Source organism: Dromiciops gliroides, chromosome 1 (assembly GCF_019393635.1).
Source record: "Dromiciops gliroides isolate mDroGli1 chromosome 1, mDroGli1.pri, whole genome shotgun sequence".
In the NCBI taxonomy this organism is placed as follows: domain Eukaryota; kingdom Metazoa; phylum Chordata; class Mammalia; order Microbiotheria; family Microbiotheriidae; genus Dromiciops; species Dromiciops gliroides.
The window spans coordinates 351,270,641-351,288,709 of record NC_057861.1 but is presented as its reverse complement, the minus strand read 5'-3'; the positions used below and the strand labels follow the sequence as shown (position 1 = coordinate 351,288,709).

The 18,069-nt window shown below is 35.9% G+C and overlaps 1 protein-coding gene across 3 annotated transcripts in view; it reads left to right on the top strand.

Moving 5' to 3' along the window:
• The window catches only part of SEMA5A (semaphorin 5A), a 664,838-nt gene that overhangs the window by 477,923 nt on the left and 168,846 nt on the right, over nt 1-18,069 (top strand). For all 3 annotated transcript variants that reach the window (XM_043978814.1, XM_043978812.1, XM_043978813.1), the window contains one exon: nt 16,237-16,444. In XM_043978814.1, coding sequence (XP_043834749.1) covers nt 16,237-16,444 — 208 coding nt within the window. The remainder of the gene's footprint in view (nt 1-16,236; nt 16,445-18,069) is intronic.

Sequence of the window (18,069 nt, the reverse complement as noted above, 5' to 3'; positions counted from 1 at the left end):
AGGCCATATTTGAACTCAGGTCTTCCTGACTCCAGGGCTAGTGCTTTATCCACTGAGCCAACTAGCAGTCCTGGTTTGGATCTTTTGAGTTTGAGATGCACAACTGATTCAAAGAGGAAAGTCTAACATTGTGTTCTCTTCACATATGCTTTGGGAACCATTAAGATACTTTCTTACCATTTGAGAAATTAAAGGAAACTACACAGCCCAAACACATGCTTTAAATATCAAGTCTTTGCTTCCAGGTATTAGAATCCAACTGAAAAAATATATTTAAAAAAGATTAGTTATTCTCTTTCTCATTCTTTCAGGAGAAGAACATTTTTGTTTTAAATGAACATTTTAAGAGCGAAAAAGTGCTTAGTATGGATTTTGTGAAAACATCTCAACTCAAACCAAATGGGACTAAACAAAATATAAATTTTACCATTGGGGTAAGAAGGTAATTTAAACTCCATGCTTATGCATGGTGACTTTCAGGGAGATGCTGATAACTTTGCCAAATATGTGGGATTTTTTTTTTGTAATTCAGCTACAATAAATCTAAAGAAAGTAATTTCCCTTTAGAACTTTGAATTGCCTCCTTACTAGAATTATTTTCAGTCAGTGGATTTGCAGTTAGATTTAAGTCACAGGGCTAGATGAGAGCCCTGGAAAAGGCACCCAGAGGGATACACTAATTGAGCCATTGTTTTAAATGTAATACAGTTTTAATTCACAGGAAGCACTAGTGGCAAATTCCTTATAGGCTACCAGCTTATGATTTACCGTACTTGAAGAAACATTTGAATTTTGTTTGGTGTTGTAATAGTGGTCCCTGTCAAAGTGTTCTTGTTTCCCTGCCTGTCTCTTAGGTGGTAAGAGCTGATTGAAGCAGGCAGTACGGTGAGTTTAGTATAAACTTGATTCGGTTTTCTTACTTGTATCTTAAATTGGGGCATGATAAATCTTTACAGGGGACTTGGCATGCAAGGATCCTCATGGGGGAAAAAGAATATTTTTATCTAATTTATTCTTAGGGTTGTGTTAAATTAGCAGGTGCATTTTGAGAAAAAATAGGCTATTGTTGAGTCTGGTAATTCATGTAAGTAAAACTTTTATTTAAACACATAATTGTCTAGAGGACATAATAGGTAGGATAGCTTTTATTTTTCCCTATTATTGTCTATATTGTTTAGATGAAAATACCAGGCCTAATGTAATCCATTTGTTCAGAAACAAATTGTTAAGAAGACACCTTCATAATATGTTAGTTGTCCATTACTTTGGGATAATTACTAGCTGGACTGATGAACTTAATAAAATGAAATGTTGCTATGGGGATGTTCAGCAAAAGAAGTGTAGAAAAGGTATTTCATCATTATTTTATGTAGAAAAATAATTAGAAAGCTATGAAATGTAAATTTCTAGTATGTTCAGCTGTATATTTCTGTGTCCCAAGATCTATTAGAGAATGATAAGAAATGCTCTCTAATTACCGCAGTAGGGAATCTAGTAGAATCATCCTGAAAATGATACCTATCTGGAATGATGGCATTTATTTTTCCAGTTTTGAAACCAGGGTATAATTCATAATCTTTAGGCCATCTCATTGACAGCCATCATTAGATGTGCAATTTTGTTTCCTTCAGAAGTTTAATTTCAATACAGTATTCAGTATAAAAGTAGATAACCATTTGTTAGAAATATAATGAAAGGGGGGCAGCTAGGTGATGCAGTGATAGAGCACCGGCCCTGGAGTCAGGAGTACCTGAGTTCAAATCCGGCCTCAGACACTTAACACTTACTAGCTGTGTGACCCTGGGCAAGTCACTTAACCCCAATTGCCTCACTAAAAAAAAAAAAAAGAAAAGAAATATAATTAAAGTAAAGGAAGACACAGGAAGGAATTGGAGCCAAAGACAATAAAGTTAACTTTCTAATGGCTTGCAATAATTGTGACTTCTTAAATTCTCTTTTTCAAACTATCTATTCCTTGGTCTCCCTGCCCCCATGGGGCAATAAGGTTTAAGTGACTTACCCAGGGTCAAACAGCTAGTAAGTATCAAGTGTTTGAGGTAGGATTTGAACTCAGTTTGTCCTGAAACCAGGGCCAGTGCTTTATCCACCACACCACCTAGCTGCCCCTTTGTTTTGCTTTTTTTTTTTTTTTTTTTTTTTTAGGCAATGGGGGTTAAGTGACTTGCCCATGGTCACACAGCTAGTACGTGTCAAGTGTCTGAGGCCGGATTTTGAACTCAGGTACTCCTGAATCCTGGGCTGGTGCTTTAACCACTGCACCATCTAGCTGCCCCCCCTGTTTTGCTTTTTTAAAGAAAAAATGATTCTTTTTGTTTTGTTTTGTTTTGAGAGTATTTTTTTAGTAAAAAGCAAACCTTAGTAAATATTATTTAAACCAAAACTTTATATCATACATCAAAATAATCCAATGTGTATACATATATGTATGTGTATCACAAATATAGCTATATAGCTAGGAGGAGAATTTTTTTTTGAGGCAATTGGGGTCAAGTGACTTGCCCAGGGTCACACAGCTAGTAAATGTTAAATGTCTGAGGCCGGACTTGAATTCAGGTCCTACTGACTCCAGGGCCAGTGCTCTATCCACTGCGCCACCTAGCTGCCCCAGGAGGAGAATTTTTAACTAAAGAAGCACTAGAGATAAAAAAATACAAAACAGAAAATTTGGACTGCATAAAAATAAAAGCTATTGTATGAATGTAGTCATTGATAAAGGGATTATTGGAAAATTATTTGCAACATAGATTGCAGATAAAAATCATGAGTAAATAGATCCAAGTGCATAATACCAAGAGTTACAAACCCACAGAGCAGCCAAACAATATCACCAAATAGTTTTTGAAAGAATATTTGCAATTATAATTGGCCAAACAGAAACAAACTCCAAATTACTACTATCATAAAAGATACAAATTGAAATAACTTTAAGGTTTTACCTCACTCCATTGAAAGTGTAAAAAATTTAAAAAATGATAATCAATAATAATGAAAAAAAGCTATCAGAGAGGGGCATTGATTCTCCTTTGATAGATTTATGGAGTAGAGAATCCATTTCAGATTATTTTGAAATTATTTAGAAAAAGTGATTAAACTGGCTTTACCTCTTTAATGAATGGCCCCTTTTACTAGCCATATGCTGAAGACACCAAAGGGAGAATAAAAGGTCTACTTTTCACCAACTTATCCCTAGCATCACTATTTTTGTAGTAGTAAAGACCAAGAATCAAAATAAGTGCCCATTAATAATAAAATGACTGAAAAATTGTAAAAGTATAGAGAGGCCAGGTGGTGTAGATAGCTGGCTTTATAGCCAGTAACCTAGGTTCAAGCCAAACCTCTGACATATATTGACCTTGTGACCCTGAGTAAGTGTCTTAACCTCTTAGTGCCCTAAATAAATCCCTGTACCTATATATTGTTGAGCAGAAAGGGTTCCCTCATTTGGAAGCTTCCTGTATCGATGAAATCACAAATCCAGTCTCAATACTTATCCCTATTGTGGACATAATGACATGTAATTGTCAAGTAAGAAATGATAAACGTGAGGAATTTGGAGAAATGTTGAAAGATTTACAAAAGCCCATTTAAAACAATATAAACAATAAATTACAATAATGTAAGCAGGAAAATCAATAAGATGAAGTTGATCTCTGAGTACTTTTAAAACCAATGAAGTTCCATGAAAAGAAAAAATGAAATATACATACTCCTTTGTGGCAGAGTATTATGTGGCAGCAGTGTTACGAGAGAATATATATATATGTGTGTGTGTATGTATATGGGTATATACATACATACACACATTTACACACGCATATATACACACACATACACATATACACACACACATAGAGGCACATTATATGTCTTTCTCTTTTTTTCATAATAGAAAGCACACTCTGGGCTTGGGGTTGGAAATGACTATGATGTAAAAAAAAGATATAATTTTTAAAATTAAATAATCATCTTAGTAAGCTTTAAAGATAAGATTTATTCTATGTCATGCAAATGTTTATAGTTGTAGAATTAGGAAAGACTAAAATTATCTACTGCTCTTGCTTATCTATCTAGAGGAAGACAGGCCTGGGATATGTCACATTCAGCAACTTTGAGTTTATTTAAATAATCTCTGCACTACAGAATGCAGGACATCTGCTTTTATTCCAGTATGCAAGATCTATAGAAGAGAAAGCTTAAGGCCCCTTGTACTGTTAGAGAATAAGGGAGATATATTGAGACAGAGATTTCATGTGGATCTTTCTTCTCCTTTCTGACTAATTAAAAACCAGAAATGGAATCCCCAAAATAAAAGAAGAACTTAATAAAATCGAAAGTAATGATGATAATTATTATCGTTGTAATAAACTAACACTTATGTTATGCTTAATATGTACCAAGCACTATGATAAGTACTTTATAATTATTATCTTATTTGATCCTCACAGCAATCCTATGAGGGTAGGTGCTATTATTATTCTCATTTTATAGATAAGGTAATTGAGTCAAACAGAAGTTAAGCAAGTTGCCCAAAGTCTTACAGCTAGCAAATGTCATAGGCCTTAGTTGAACTCAGGTCTTCCTGATTGAAGGCTTTGTGCTCTATCCACTAGGGCACTACCTAGCTATCCCAAAAGTTAAACAAACAATCAAACAAAAACAAAAACAAAATGAACTAATAAATTAAACTAGCTGGTTTTGCAAAAGCACCAATAAAATAGATAAATAATTAGCAAATTTGATTTTTTAAAAGAAAGAGTAAAATGAAATTATCAGTATCAAAAATGAAAAGGTACATCCACAACCAATGAAGATAAAATTAAAACAATTAGGAGCTATTTTGCCTGAGTGTATGCCTAAAAAAGTGACAATCTAAATGAAATAAATGAATATTTACAAACATATAAAATGATCAGATTAACAGAAAAAGTAGACTACTTAAGTAACCCTATCTTAAAATATATTTTAAGAATTAAAAGTAAAAAGTAGAAGTTAATTGGCTATAAATTTTTTGAAGGGGACAAACTGCTTATACTTCAATTTAAGTAGGCTACTATGAGCTTTTCAGGAAGCTGACAAGTCCATTTACAATCTTTTTACCATTCTCCAGGATTGCAGCCACTTCCCCAATCACACTCCCAAATTCCTCTAAAACACTTCTTAGTATACTCCTGCAAATTGTTTCTAAGTCCACCCAACATGGCAGAGGCCTTTCTCCAGTTCTTTAAATATCAAATCAATAACAGTGAAGCATGGAGGACTGTCACCCTTTTATTATTGCTTAGTTATACCCCAGAGCACAGAGTGACTATGGACCACTAGCTGCTTCCTGGTATATCAGTGTGTTTTTATGAATACATTCCCTTTACAGTGAAACAGATTTGTTCTATTCCCATTTTGTTAATCCTTGGAATTGGCTGAACTCATTACCCTAATTATGGTTCAGATCCCAATAGCACTTGAGAAATTTTACTGTTCTGATATTTATCAGAAGTCGTATTTTCTATCAAGATTGCAAAATAGAAGGAAACGTGTTCCGGATTTCAATGTAGCTATGTTGCTAAATTGTAGGAAAGGTGGAGAGTGGTGATCACAAAAAGAAATCATCAGCTCTACTGTGGCAAGAGTTATCTTATAAAGAAAAAAAATGAAATAAAGTATCATTCCATTCATCTGATTGGTCAAACTACAGTTAATTTTCAATTATCACTTCAAGAAACAGCCATGAAGATATTCTGTGGCAAATCTTCCTTTTTTGTTCTCTGCTTAATTAAGTCTTTTGTCAAAATAAACAGAATACTTATTCACTTAATTCCTATAGGATCTAGTGGAAAAGTGGGGAGGGGGAGAGAAACATTTTTGGTAATCAACATAATTAGGTAATAGCCCCCTTCAACCACATCAGTACAGTCCAGAAACCCAGCAGGCCAAGTCTTCTTAGATTGATATAAAAGATAGAATTGGAAAAGTAAATATATTAGCAGAACGTTTTAGCATTTTGAATGAGAAATGTTCTTTTGGCCACTACTTTGTGATTTTACTGCTACCTTTTAAAAACACAACAGGAATAGGATTACTTACATATGTTTGAAAAGAATGTGTTATCTTTGTCTTGAGTTTTCTTCTCTTTCAAATGAAGGGAGAGGTGTTAATTAGATAAATCCTTACATCCCTTCCAACTTTAAGTCTATAATCCTGTGATTTACAGAAAGCATGAAATCATAAACTGACCTCGTCTATTTTTGTTTGCTTACATCCGTTAATTTCAGGATCAATAGTTTTCATATCCTATAACCTTGCAAATTTTAGTTTAGAAATGAAAGCTGTAAAATATACAATCTGAATAGAAATGGCATGATATTTTGTAGATTTATATGTATTTGGTGGGGAGTGGGGTGTCCAAGGCATTTGATGTTACAGAGCATTAATTGTTGCTGATCACCTAAGTGTGGGGCATTCTTCAGGGCAGGCTGCGAAGCTGCATGTAGATTATTTCTCCACTCTCCCAACTTCAATCCCCTGCCTGATTCTATTTTACAGTAGCATGTGTGGTGACTGTGTTCCATCCTTGTGGTCAGCAATCAGTCATTTCTGCAGCTGCTCATTAAATGGAGTACATGTCCTGCTCCAAAGAAGTCACCCTTGATTCTTTTTTGAATGATCCTCTATGGGAATATTGTGTGAGTGTCCCTGAAGTTCACTTGCAGCTGCCTTCTGACTTTGACATGCCTTCTCAAATATTGGCATTATAATAATACTTATACAGACAGTAGCTAATGAATCTATATCACACCTTCTGCCAAGTATTATCATTTGGCAGAAAGAGGAAATAAAAGAAGTGATCCTTCCCAAACTGCCTCATTGCATAGTGCACCCATCCACCAACTGCACAGTAATCCCAAGTCATTTCGGTTCTTAGATCATATTAGTTTCCTCATCAGTAAAATGTGGCATTTGGACTATATTAGAATAATAACAACTCACATTTATATATCAACTTAATGTTTCTAAAGTGGTGACCTCACAAGAACCTATTGTGCTGGGTAGCACAGGTATTTATATCCACTTTATACACCAGGAAACAGAGCCTTAGGGAAATCAGGTGACTTGTCCACAAGTTACATGGCTTGTGAATATTAGAACCAGAACAAAAACTCATATTTTTCAACTCTGAATCCAGTGATTCTTCCATTAGACCATGCTGCCTCTGAAGACCAGTAATGTTCCTCTCAGAAATAGAAATTATTTTATTCTACAGTATAGGTTATTGCTATCAAATTTTACTGAAATCCTACTGGCACAGACCAAATATTGCAGTTGCTACCAGCTTAATTGGACCTACTTTTCTTTTCTTTTTTTTTTTTAGTGAGGCAATTTGGGTTAAGTGACTTGCCCAGGGTCACATAGCTAGTAAGTGTTAAGTGTCTGAGGCCGGATTTGAACTCAGGTACTCCTGACTCCAGGGCCGGTGCTCTATCCACTGCGCCACCTAGCTGCCCTGACCTACTTTTCTAAAGTGAAACAAAGCGTGGTATCCTAATGGTAACATTTAAAAAAATATATCTGCTTCCCTAATGTTAGTGTTTACCTAGTAAGGATTTCCACCATTCTGGAACTCATATTTAAAAGGCCTATTAATATAAATGATAAATGTATTTTATTTGTCTAGTAGAATGTACACAGGTTAGGGAACAAGAGACTACTGAGTCCTCCACCCCAATCTTCCCCACTTGAGCTATGTGACTCCATTTAATATCTCTATCTGTCACTTGTCTCCTCTAAAATTAATGCATGAGTTCTTTATATGGTATCATGTTTTAAGCTTCCCAAAGCACTTTCTTCAAAATGATATTATGAGATGGGTAGCATCAATATTATTTTATACGCAAGGAAACTGAGGCTCAGGGGAATAAGATGATTTGTTCACCATAACTAATAAGTAACAGAGGCTGAATTCAAATCTAGGATTTTACTTCTCATTTAGTCATTTTTCTTCTCAGGTGTTGCTAACCTGATATCTGTGAACTTCCTAAAATGTTTTTATAATTATTTCAATATGACTCATTTCTTTTATAATTCTGTTTTTTTTTTCATTTGAATTTTATAGCCTTCACCAGAAAGCCAAAGCGGTCCATGACATAAAATAAGTTAAAAACTCTTACACTATACCATCCTGTGTCTCAATTGGGAACATTAGTACCTTTCTAGCTAGACATTTGTATGTCCTAAGTTATTAGTAGATATTTTAACAATGGTAGCTGGTATTCTAAGATCTTGTGTGTAGTGGAAAGTGGTGTAACATTTTAGAGAAATATATATTTTTAAGGAAAATGCTTAGTACAGCTTTATTCAAAATTTTGCTAAATAAATTTTTAAAAAAAATTTTAGCCCAAGGTCATACATATTTTACTAATTTTTTTCTTTTAGTTTTTACAAAGGAATATTTGTCAAAGGTATAGAAAGAGCAAATATACAAATATTTCTCCTTCTCCCGCCCCCCAAAAAACCCAAACATTTATGGCACATAATTTCACTTAAGCCACCTCAGTTTGTATAGAATGGGAAGGGAATTATGTTCACAATTTAAATTGGTACATATATCATGGTCCCCAGAAATTTGAGGTACAGAGATGCCTTGGATTTCTCAAATCAACTCTGTCTAGTCTGAAATTCTAACTCCAAGGTCATCATGGCTCAAGCTCCCAAGTCTGGAAGTCCATGCCTTATACATAGAATTGAAAAAAGATAAACAGACCAAAACCTCAAGACCATTTCTTGGAGTTTCAGAGCCTAAAGGGGAGAGCAGAAAAAATCCTTCCCCAACCAACGTATTTGCATGTTGCCTCCATCTTTGGGTGCCACCACGAAGAGCTACAGGACTGTTTTTAATAATGTTTTTAATTCTAACCTAGTATATTGTCCTTCAACTGGTTTTTGTTGTTTTGTTTTGTAGTAATCATACTGTTTTCACCATTTATCTTTGGAATTCTTCCTAGATAGCCAGATTTATTTTCCTGTGTCCAATCTTAATGACCTTTTCAAGTTCTGCACCATGCTTTCGACAAGTATTGCTTAAATATTTCCCTCGTAACAAATAGACACATTTTAAATTGATTATTCTATTTCATGCATCATCATATCAGCTTATATTTTATAGCACTAGTTTTGTATGAGGCTTTCCTTTTTTTTTTCTTTTATCCTCCTCCTAATGATACTGATTCTGTAAATCCAAACCATTTTCTGCATTATTGTTGTATTCTCTTTTTATCTCCTCATTTTATTTCAGCAATCATTTTTACCTTTGGTCTTCCATGCAAGTCATCACTCACCAACAAATTCAATAGTATAGATTTTTTTTTGTACCCACAACTTACTATTTTTTTGGCCAAGAGATTTTGTTACTTCATCACAAACAGACATCTCTGATTATATTGTTCAAGTATGTGGACATTATATATATATATATATATATATATATATATATATATATATATATATATATATATATATGTGTGTGTGTGTGTGTGTGTGTGTATATATGTATTTGTTAAATATATATTTAATTGACTTATTTCCTCTGGTGTAGCATTAGTGCATTTTCCTTTCTATTCTACAGTTATTACCCAAATAACTAGAATGCACAAGATTTCATCTTACTTTCTATCAACTATTTGGCTTTATTTCTATAGTTCTTATTTACTAAACAAATGGAATAGAGAAGAAGAAAGGAGAAAATGTCATTCATTCATGCCCCCTCAGCATACCAGTGTTAAAATTTTAGATAAAATACAACATGGTGTCTGTGGCCTTGAGATCATATTATATTCTGAAGTTAATCCCACATCCACTTTGTACTGCAGATGGGTAACAGATGGTGTCTTCTAATGGATCAGAAGAACATTGAGATCCTTCATCTCCCTTCCCAGTGGGTTCAGTTTTGTGAATGCCAAAGGATTTCTGCAATAAAATAAAAATATAACAAAATTCCATTAGCCGTGCAAAAGCTAGACTTATAATTATTATACATTGTCACACCTGTGAGAAGCTTTCAGTGACTATTCCCTTGTGATTTTATCAGTTTTTTGCCAGTCTAAGTCCCATTTAAATTGAATGGCATGCCTGACACTTCTAATACATTTTTTTTTCAGGGCAATGGGGGTTAAGTGACTTGCCCAGGGTCACACAGCTAGTAAGTGTCAAGTGCCTGAGGCCAGATTTGAACTCAGGTACACCTGAATCCAGGGCCAGTGCTTTATCCACTGCACCACCTAGCTGCCTCCTCTAATATATTTTTTTCCATTCCCCATGATATTTATTCTATTACTTATCTTCTTTCATCCTATCACTCTTCAAAAGGGATTTGCTTCTGTCTGTCCCCTCCCCCACTCTGCCCTTCCTTCTTTTGCCTCTCTCTATCCCTTTCCCCTCCTATTTTCCTGCAGGGTTGGAGAGATTACTCCACCCAATTGAGTGTGTACAATATTCCCTCCTTGAGCCAATTCTAATGAGATTGAGGTCTTTGAGCCAATTCTGATGAGCATTAGGCTCATTTACTGTCCAGATTAAATAGATTACTCCACCCAGTTGGGTGTGTCTGTTAGTCCCTCCTTGAGGTAGCTCTGATGAGTTTAAGGTCTTTGAGCCTTTTCTGATGAGTGTAAAATTCATTTACTGCCCTGCTCTTCTCCCATCTCTTCCCTCACTCTATAAGCCTTTTCCTGTTTCTTTCATGTAGGATTTCACCTCTGCCCTTCCCCCTCCCCCAGTGCATTCCCTTCACCCCTCAATTTAACCCTAAAGATGACATCACCTAGCTAAGTGGCACAGTGGACAAAGCATCACCCCTGGACCCAGGGGGATCCCAGCCAAAACCCGGCCTCAGACACAAGACAGTCGCCCACTGTAGAACCCCAGGTATGTCCCCTAGCTCCAATTTTTTATGGTTCTGTAGGGTCTTGTATTTGAAAGTAAAATTTGCCATTCAGTTCAGGTCTTTTCATCACAAATACCTGAAAGTCTTCTTTTTCATTAAAGGCCCATTTTTTCTGCTGAAAAATTAAGATGAGTTTTACTGGGTAGGTCATTCTTGGTTGTAATACCATTTCCTTTGCCCTTTGGAATATCATATTCCATGCCCTCTGGTCCTTTAATATAGAAGCTGCTAGATCTTGTGCTATCCTGACTGGGACTCCACAGTACTTGAGTTCTTTCTTTTTGACAGCTTGCAATAATTTCTCCTTGATCTGAGAGCTCTGGAATTTGGCTATAATATTCCTAGGACTTATCCTTTTGGGATCTCTTTCTGGAGGTGATTCGTGGATTCTTTCAGTTTCTATTTTAGCTTCTTCTTCTAGAATTTCAGGGCAATTTTCCCTGAGAATATCTTGGAAAATTATGTCTAAGCTGTTTCCTTGATCATGGTTTTCAGGTAGACCAATAATTTTCAAATGATCTCTCCTGGACCTAATTTCCAGGTCAGCAGTTTTTCCCAGAAGATATTTCACATTGCCCTCTATTTTTTTATTCATTTGGATTTGCTTTATTGTGTCTTGGTTTCTCATAAAGTCACTGGCTTCCATTTGTTCAGGCCTCATTCTTAGGCAATTATTTTCATCAGAGAGCTCTTGTATGTCCTTTTCCATTTGGACAATTTGACTTTTCAAGCTGTTGACTTTTTTCTCATGTCTTTCCTGCATCTCCCTCATTTCTCTTTCCATTTTTTCCTCTACCTCTCTAACTTTATCTCCAAAGGCCTTTTTGAGCACCTCTATGGCCTGAGACCAATTCATATTTTCCTTGGAAGCTTTAGATATAGGGGCCCTGATGTTGACATCTTCCTCTGAGGGTGCCCCTCGGTCTTCCTTGTTACTGAAGAAACTTTCTATGATCCTCACCTTTCTCTGTCTGCTCATCTTGCCTTTCTTTTACTTGACTTTTAGCTCCTTAAAGTGGGGTACTGTTTCCAGGCTTCAGTATCCCAAGCTTAAGAAGTCCCAGGTGGTATGATTTAAAGAGAATCAGGTTCTTCATTTGCCCAGCCTGTTCCCTGGTCCTTAGATGACTCCAGACCAACTTGCTAATAAACCAGTTTTGTGTGTTGTGGTTGTTAGGTCCCCCTGCCCAGGGCTCAGCCCACTCACCAGACTGTGAGCTTAGTTCCAGACAACACTGGTGCTTCAGCTGATTCAGAGGCTCTGGGGGTCTCCTTCTCTGGTTAGGCCTTCCTCGTACTGGATCTGTGTCAGGGTGACTGTGGGGTTGGGTTTGACTCCTGTATTAGCACAGCAGCTCCTTCCTTCTGACCTTCCAAGCTGTTCTTGGTTAGAAGATGATTTCAGCACATTCTTTTGTGAGTTTTGCTGCTCCGGGCATTTTCCTATGGTATTATTTGGATGTTTTTTGGAGCGATCATATCATGAGTTCCCCTCTAATACATTTTTAAAAGATGGTCCATAGAAAGAGTACAACAGAATTTTTCTTTATGTAAAATTTAAGACTAATTTAGTTTTATCATAATACAGAATTAAACAATTCTAGATTTTACAAACAGAAAATGCATAAAGAGATAGAATAAATCTTAGAAATGCATAATAGAAACTAAGGTTTCTTTAACATTGAATATATTTTTTCTTAAAATTTAGAAGTAACTGCAAATACATACATTAAAAATTTTGTGTGCAGCATAGTTTACAATTGATGTTAATGAAGAAAACAAATGCTAGCATCATACAAAGATTTGAGAAAGCAGTATTTGTCTAATTAGCATTATTTTCAGTGGTGGGTTTTAGGGGTTAGTCTGCACTCTCAAGTTGCTTATTTAGATAATGGCTGACAGAAGGTAATTATTGTCTGTTGTTGCTAGTGATAGTCATTTTTTAAAAGAATTATTCAAATGGTTTTTATCTATCATTCTTGAAATTAATTTTTGTTTGACTTTGCCTCTGGTTACTGTCTTGAAAATGAAATGTTGGGAGTTGGGACAGTTGTGAAAAAATGCTATTTTACTTCCAATAGCAATCATTTTTCTGGATTTCTTAGTTTGAAACTCTATCAAACAATTATTTTCCTCCAGGATTCTCAGTTTATGGATGGTTATACCTTATGTCTATGTTGGACTGGGAAGCTGAATCTAGCTGGTGGTACTGCTGTGTGACTGCTTACCATTGTTCCCTGGAGTGTTGCAGAGAATTTTAGACTCACAGAATCTCAGAGTTGGGAGGGCCTTCGGAGGCCATCTTGCCCAACCCACACCCAGGCAATAATGCCCTCTGCCACATCTGCAACAAATGGTCATACTCTCGTTGCTTTCCAACTTCTAGTGAGGGGGTAACTACTCAAGCTTAAACCATTTTACATTTACAAAATCCTAATTATTTTGAACTTTTCTTTAAGTCAATCCTAAAGTCACCTCTTTATGATTCCTAACCATTGTTCCAAGCTTCTTCCTCTAGATATAAGAAAACCACATGTATTTAATTCTTATACATGCCAATCCTTCAAGCACATGAAAAGTGCTATCATTGCCCTCTGCAAAAAGCTCTTCTCCAATCTAAACATCTCCAGTTCTTTCAATTGATTGTCATAAAACATAATAAGGAGGCCTGCTACACTCTTGGTTGGTCTCCCATCCTTTGTACACTCACCTTATCAAAGGGATTCCTAAAATTTTACTACTAGAATTGCACACAATAGTCCACAGGTCCTAACCAGGAAGGAGTACAATAGGGCTACTATCTCCCTAATCCTATGCACCATGCCTGTCTATGTGGAGCCTAAGATCACATTAATTATTTTCAATGGGATATCACATCAATTGTATCAAGATACATCTATCCATAATTATATTAACATTCCTACTTATGCTCAGTAGTCTGTTTATGCACAGTTCAAGCAAAGCTTCATTTCCAGATGGAATGGATGAATGAAGTAGAAAAGATGGTTGTTCAAAAATTATGGTTAGCTAAGCATTAACTTAATTTCTTCCATATGTAGTCTCCTAGTTAATTGTTCCCCTGCTCTCCTTCCTAAGTTCTCTACATAAATAATTTACTGAGTTTGAACAAAATAAAGCAGAACTTGTTTATTTGTAAGTTAGAGATTTAACACCTGTTCTCCACTCTGTGAAAAAATGATCAGTAGAAAGTAGTATATGAAAACAACCTTCAACATCTTATGGTAAAGCCAGATTCATCCTAGTTGGGTACAATTATTTTGTTCTATTTATCTTTAGATTTGTGATATCTTCTATCTGTGGTAATATCATTCACCCAGGCTATGATGGCTGAAACACCATTGTTGTTCTTGATCCTTGCCTTTCATTCATCTTTATATTTCATCAGTTTAGAGTTAGCCAGGAATGAGAGTTAGAGTTCTGAACTTGGAGTCTGGGAGACATGAACAACATTTATTACCTTGTGACAACATTTAACCTTTAAGTCTAAGTTTACTTAACTTTAGAAGGAGTATAATAATACCTATCATCCTTACCTCTTGTGGCTGTAGTGAAGCTCAAATGAAATGATCACTGTAAAACACCCTGCAATGCATATAATGTTATATAAATTAAATTTATTAATTACAAAGTCTTGTTTATTTTAAGGAGGCAGCATCTTTTTTCTTCTTTCCCCTCTTTCCACTATACTTTTCTAACCCTGTCTTCTTATTACTATTGAACTAGAACATTGGAATCACCACCTAATAACTTTTTCTGTCTGTTATCCATTCTTTACATCACAATCACATTAATTTTCCTCATGCAGAGATTTGTTCAGGTAACTGTTCATCTCAAGTATCTTCAAAGATTCCCTTTTGATTACTGAGTAAATCAATCAATCAATGAATATTTATTGAGTATTTACTGTATGCCAAGTTCACATTTGTTGACTTGACCACAATCTTCTATACAATCTTCTGGAAGCCTTCCTTTCCAGACATCTGAGTGCCCTCTGTACTGATGATCTAGTGCAGAGGTAAGTAAACTATAGGACAAGGTCCAAATTTGGCTCATGTTTTGTACAGCCAGTGATCTTTTAAATGCAATCAAACTTTATTTAAAAATGCAAAAAAATTCTTACTTTACAGCCATACAAACGGGTAGTTTGCCAACCTCTGAATTCTAGTGAAACTGGATCACTTGCTGAAAATATTCTATAGCCCTGCCTCCTTTTTGGTTGCTGTTGTTCAGTTGTTTCAGACATGTCTGACTCATCATGCACCCATTTGGGGTTTTCTTGGCAAAGATAATAGAGTGGTTTGACTTTTCTTTCTCTAGCTCATTTCACAATGAAGAAATTGAGAAAAACAGGGTTAAGTGACTTGCCCAGGGTCACACAGCTAGTAAGTGTCTAAGACAGGATTTGAACTTGGGTCTTTCTGACTCCAGGCTGAGTCTTTATTCACTGGGCCACCTAGCTGCCCCTCCTTGCCTCCATGCCTATGCTCATATTATTGATGCCTAGAATTAATGCCTCCACCCCCCATTTAGTTTCTGTAAATGCTTCAGATATTAACCTAATGCTGCCCAGTCTATGAAGCCTTCCTGGTGACACCTCTCATATATAAAATGCCACTGCTGGTATTTTAGAATACTAGTAGGAAAACTCTGTTTTAAAATATGCAGTACCTATGTTTTATTCAGCCAAAAATCAGTCATCAAGCATTTTTATGTGCTCACAATGAGCCAGTCACTGTGCTAAAAGCTGGAGCTATAAAGAAACAAGAAGAACAACAGAAGCAGCAACACAATCCCTGCTACCAAGAAGCTTTTAGTCTAATGTGGGGAGACACCATGTCAATAACTAGGGTTACATGAGATGTAACCAGTTTAAATCCACACTAACTTTAAGCATAGGTGTTCTTATCCTGGAGGTTATGAACTTAAAAAATTTATTAACTGTATTTTAATATGTTAAATATGCTCAATGTATTTAATTTCTTTTGTAATTCTATATTTTATTTTATGTATTTTGAAAACATTCTTCTGAAAAGGGGTCTGGATATTTCATTAGATTGCTAATGGCTCCACAAAATGCAGAAAAAAGGTTAAAAACTTGGACTAGAAGAGCCTGGGGAGACTGAGACAGATCACCTGAAGAAGTTAGCATTTGGACCGAGACCTAAAGAAGGCAGGGGGAGGCAGTAGGCAGATGTGAGGAGGCAAATCAGTGCCAGTGTGACTCACCCTGGGTGTTTCTTTCCCCCACCCCATTCTCTTTGCAGATTATGGCACAATTAAGAAGGTCCTGGCCCCGATGAACCTGACTTCCAGCAGCTGTTTGCTTGAGGAGATTGAGCTGTTCCCTGAGAGGCAGAGGGAGCCCATCAGGAGTCTACAGATTCTGCACAGCCAAAGTGTTCTCTTTGTGGGTCTTCAGGAGCACGTGGCCAAGATTCCCCTGAAGAGATGCCCTTTTTATAGCTCACGCAGGTAGGGAAATCACATGGATGTTCATTGGAAAGCTGCTGTTTTCAATAAAAGAAGAACCTACCCTGAGGGAGAGACAATAATCTTTGTAGGATTTCAAATTAACTGCTCCTTAATAACTTAAGGACCTCAAAAGCTGTGTGAGCACTGCATCCTAGATTAATCTCTAGAGATTTTTTTAAACGCTAAAACAATTTACTGTAATTAGAAGACTCCATGAAGCACTTAGGATGATATATTATTGTTGAGATAGCCAAATTAATTAATCCATAGATAATTATCAGTATTACAAACAACAAAAATCAGGCATTTATATCATTCATTGCCAATATTGATATTTGGTCCTAAAGGCATTCAATTTGGTGATGCTGGATATTTTTTGAAAGATTTGAAATTGTGAGTGTTGGTACTTGCGCATGACTTCTTTATAGGTTATCAACTAAAGGAGGAATGACTTTTCTCCACATTTCTTTCTACAAAAGGTATGAAAAGCTGTGTGCTCTCCATAAAGAGCACAATTTTCAAATCAAAAGCCTGGAATTCAGATTCTATCTTTGCTACTTACTCCTGTGTGTCCCTGGACACCTTCCTTCACTTCAGTTTCTTCATCTGTACAGGGAAGTGATTGGGTTGGATGAACTTGAAGGTGTCTTTCAGCCCTAAATCCATGAGCTTATGCAAACCAGCTGTTAGTCTCTAGTTTATTTAAGATGGGGTCATTTTGTCAATTGAGGTTATTGATCACCATCCACATAATTAATTAGAAAATATAGTGGGAAGAATATGGAACAGAGAATCAGGAAGTTTACTTTTTCCCTTTCTTGCCCTTTGTTTTCTTTGGTTTTGCTTCATTTATTCCTATTCCTGATAAACTCACAATGCTTTTGTGTGGAAGAAATGAGATGCTCTATGTGAGACACCATGGTACAGTGGAAAGCATTGTGGATTTGTAGACAGGAGACCTATATTCAAACTTGGGATCTGCTACTTGCTATCTGTATCATCTTGGGCAAGTCATGTAATCCTCTGGGCCTTATATTCTCATCCTTAAAATAGCAAATTTAGTTTCAGTTGTTTATGTGTTTCCTTCCAGCTCCAACCCCCCCCCCCTTTCTCTGTCTAAGATATTACCTCTGTGTAACATTTTTTTCATTACAGTGAATTTTAAATAAGTTCTGACCATCAATAAGAGACTAAATCATTGCTAAAGGACCATCTTTAAGATCTAATTAAGGTTTTTGCCCAAACCTATGACTCAAATAAAATCCGGGAGTGCTCTGAGGTTCTTATTTTACATAATTGTGGCAGGAGAGAAATCAACATGGGACAAAGGATTTTGAATATCTTACTGTCACTCACAGCAAAACTCCTAAAGAATAAAAGCAACAACAACAACCAACAACCACACCAACAATTTGCCTTCTCAGAGTTATACTAGTAAAAATCAGTGATATTTAGGCTATTTTTGGTGATATTTCTCTCACTCATATTGTGTTTTAAAGTTTGTAAAGCACTTTATATAACAGCTCATTTTAGCCTCATCACAAGCCTGTAAAGTTGCTACTACAGTTATCATTCTCCATGTGTGTAAGATAATATAGATTTTATTACCCTCTTTTAACAGGTGA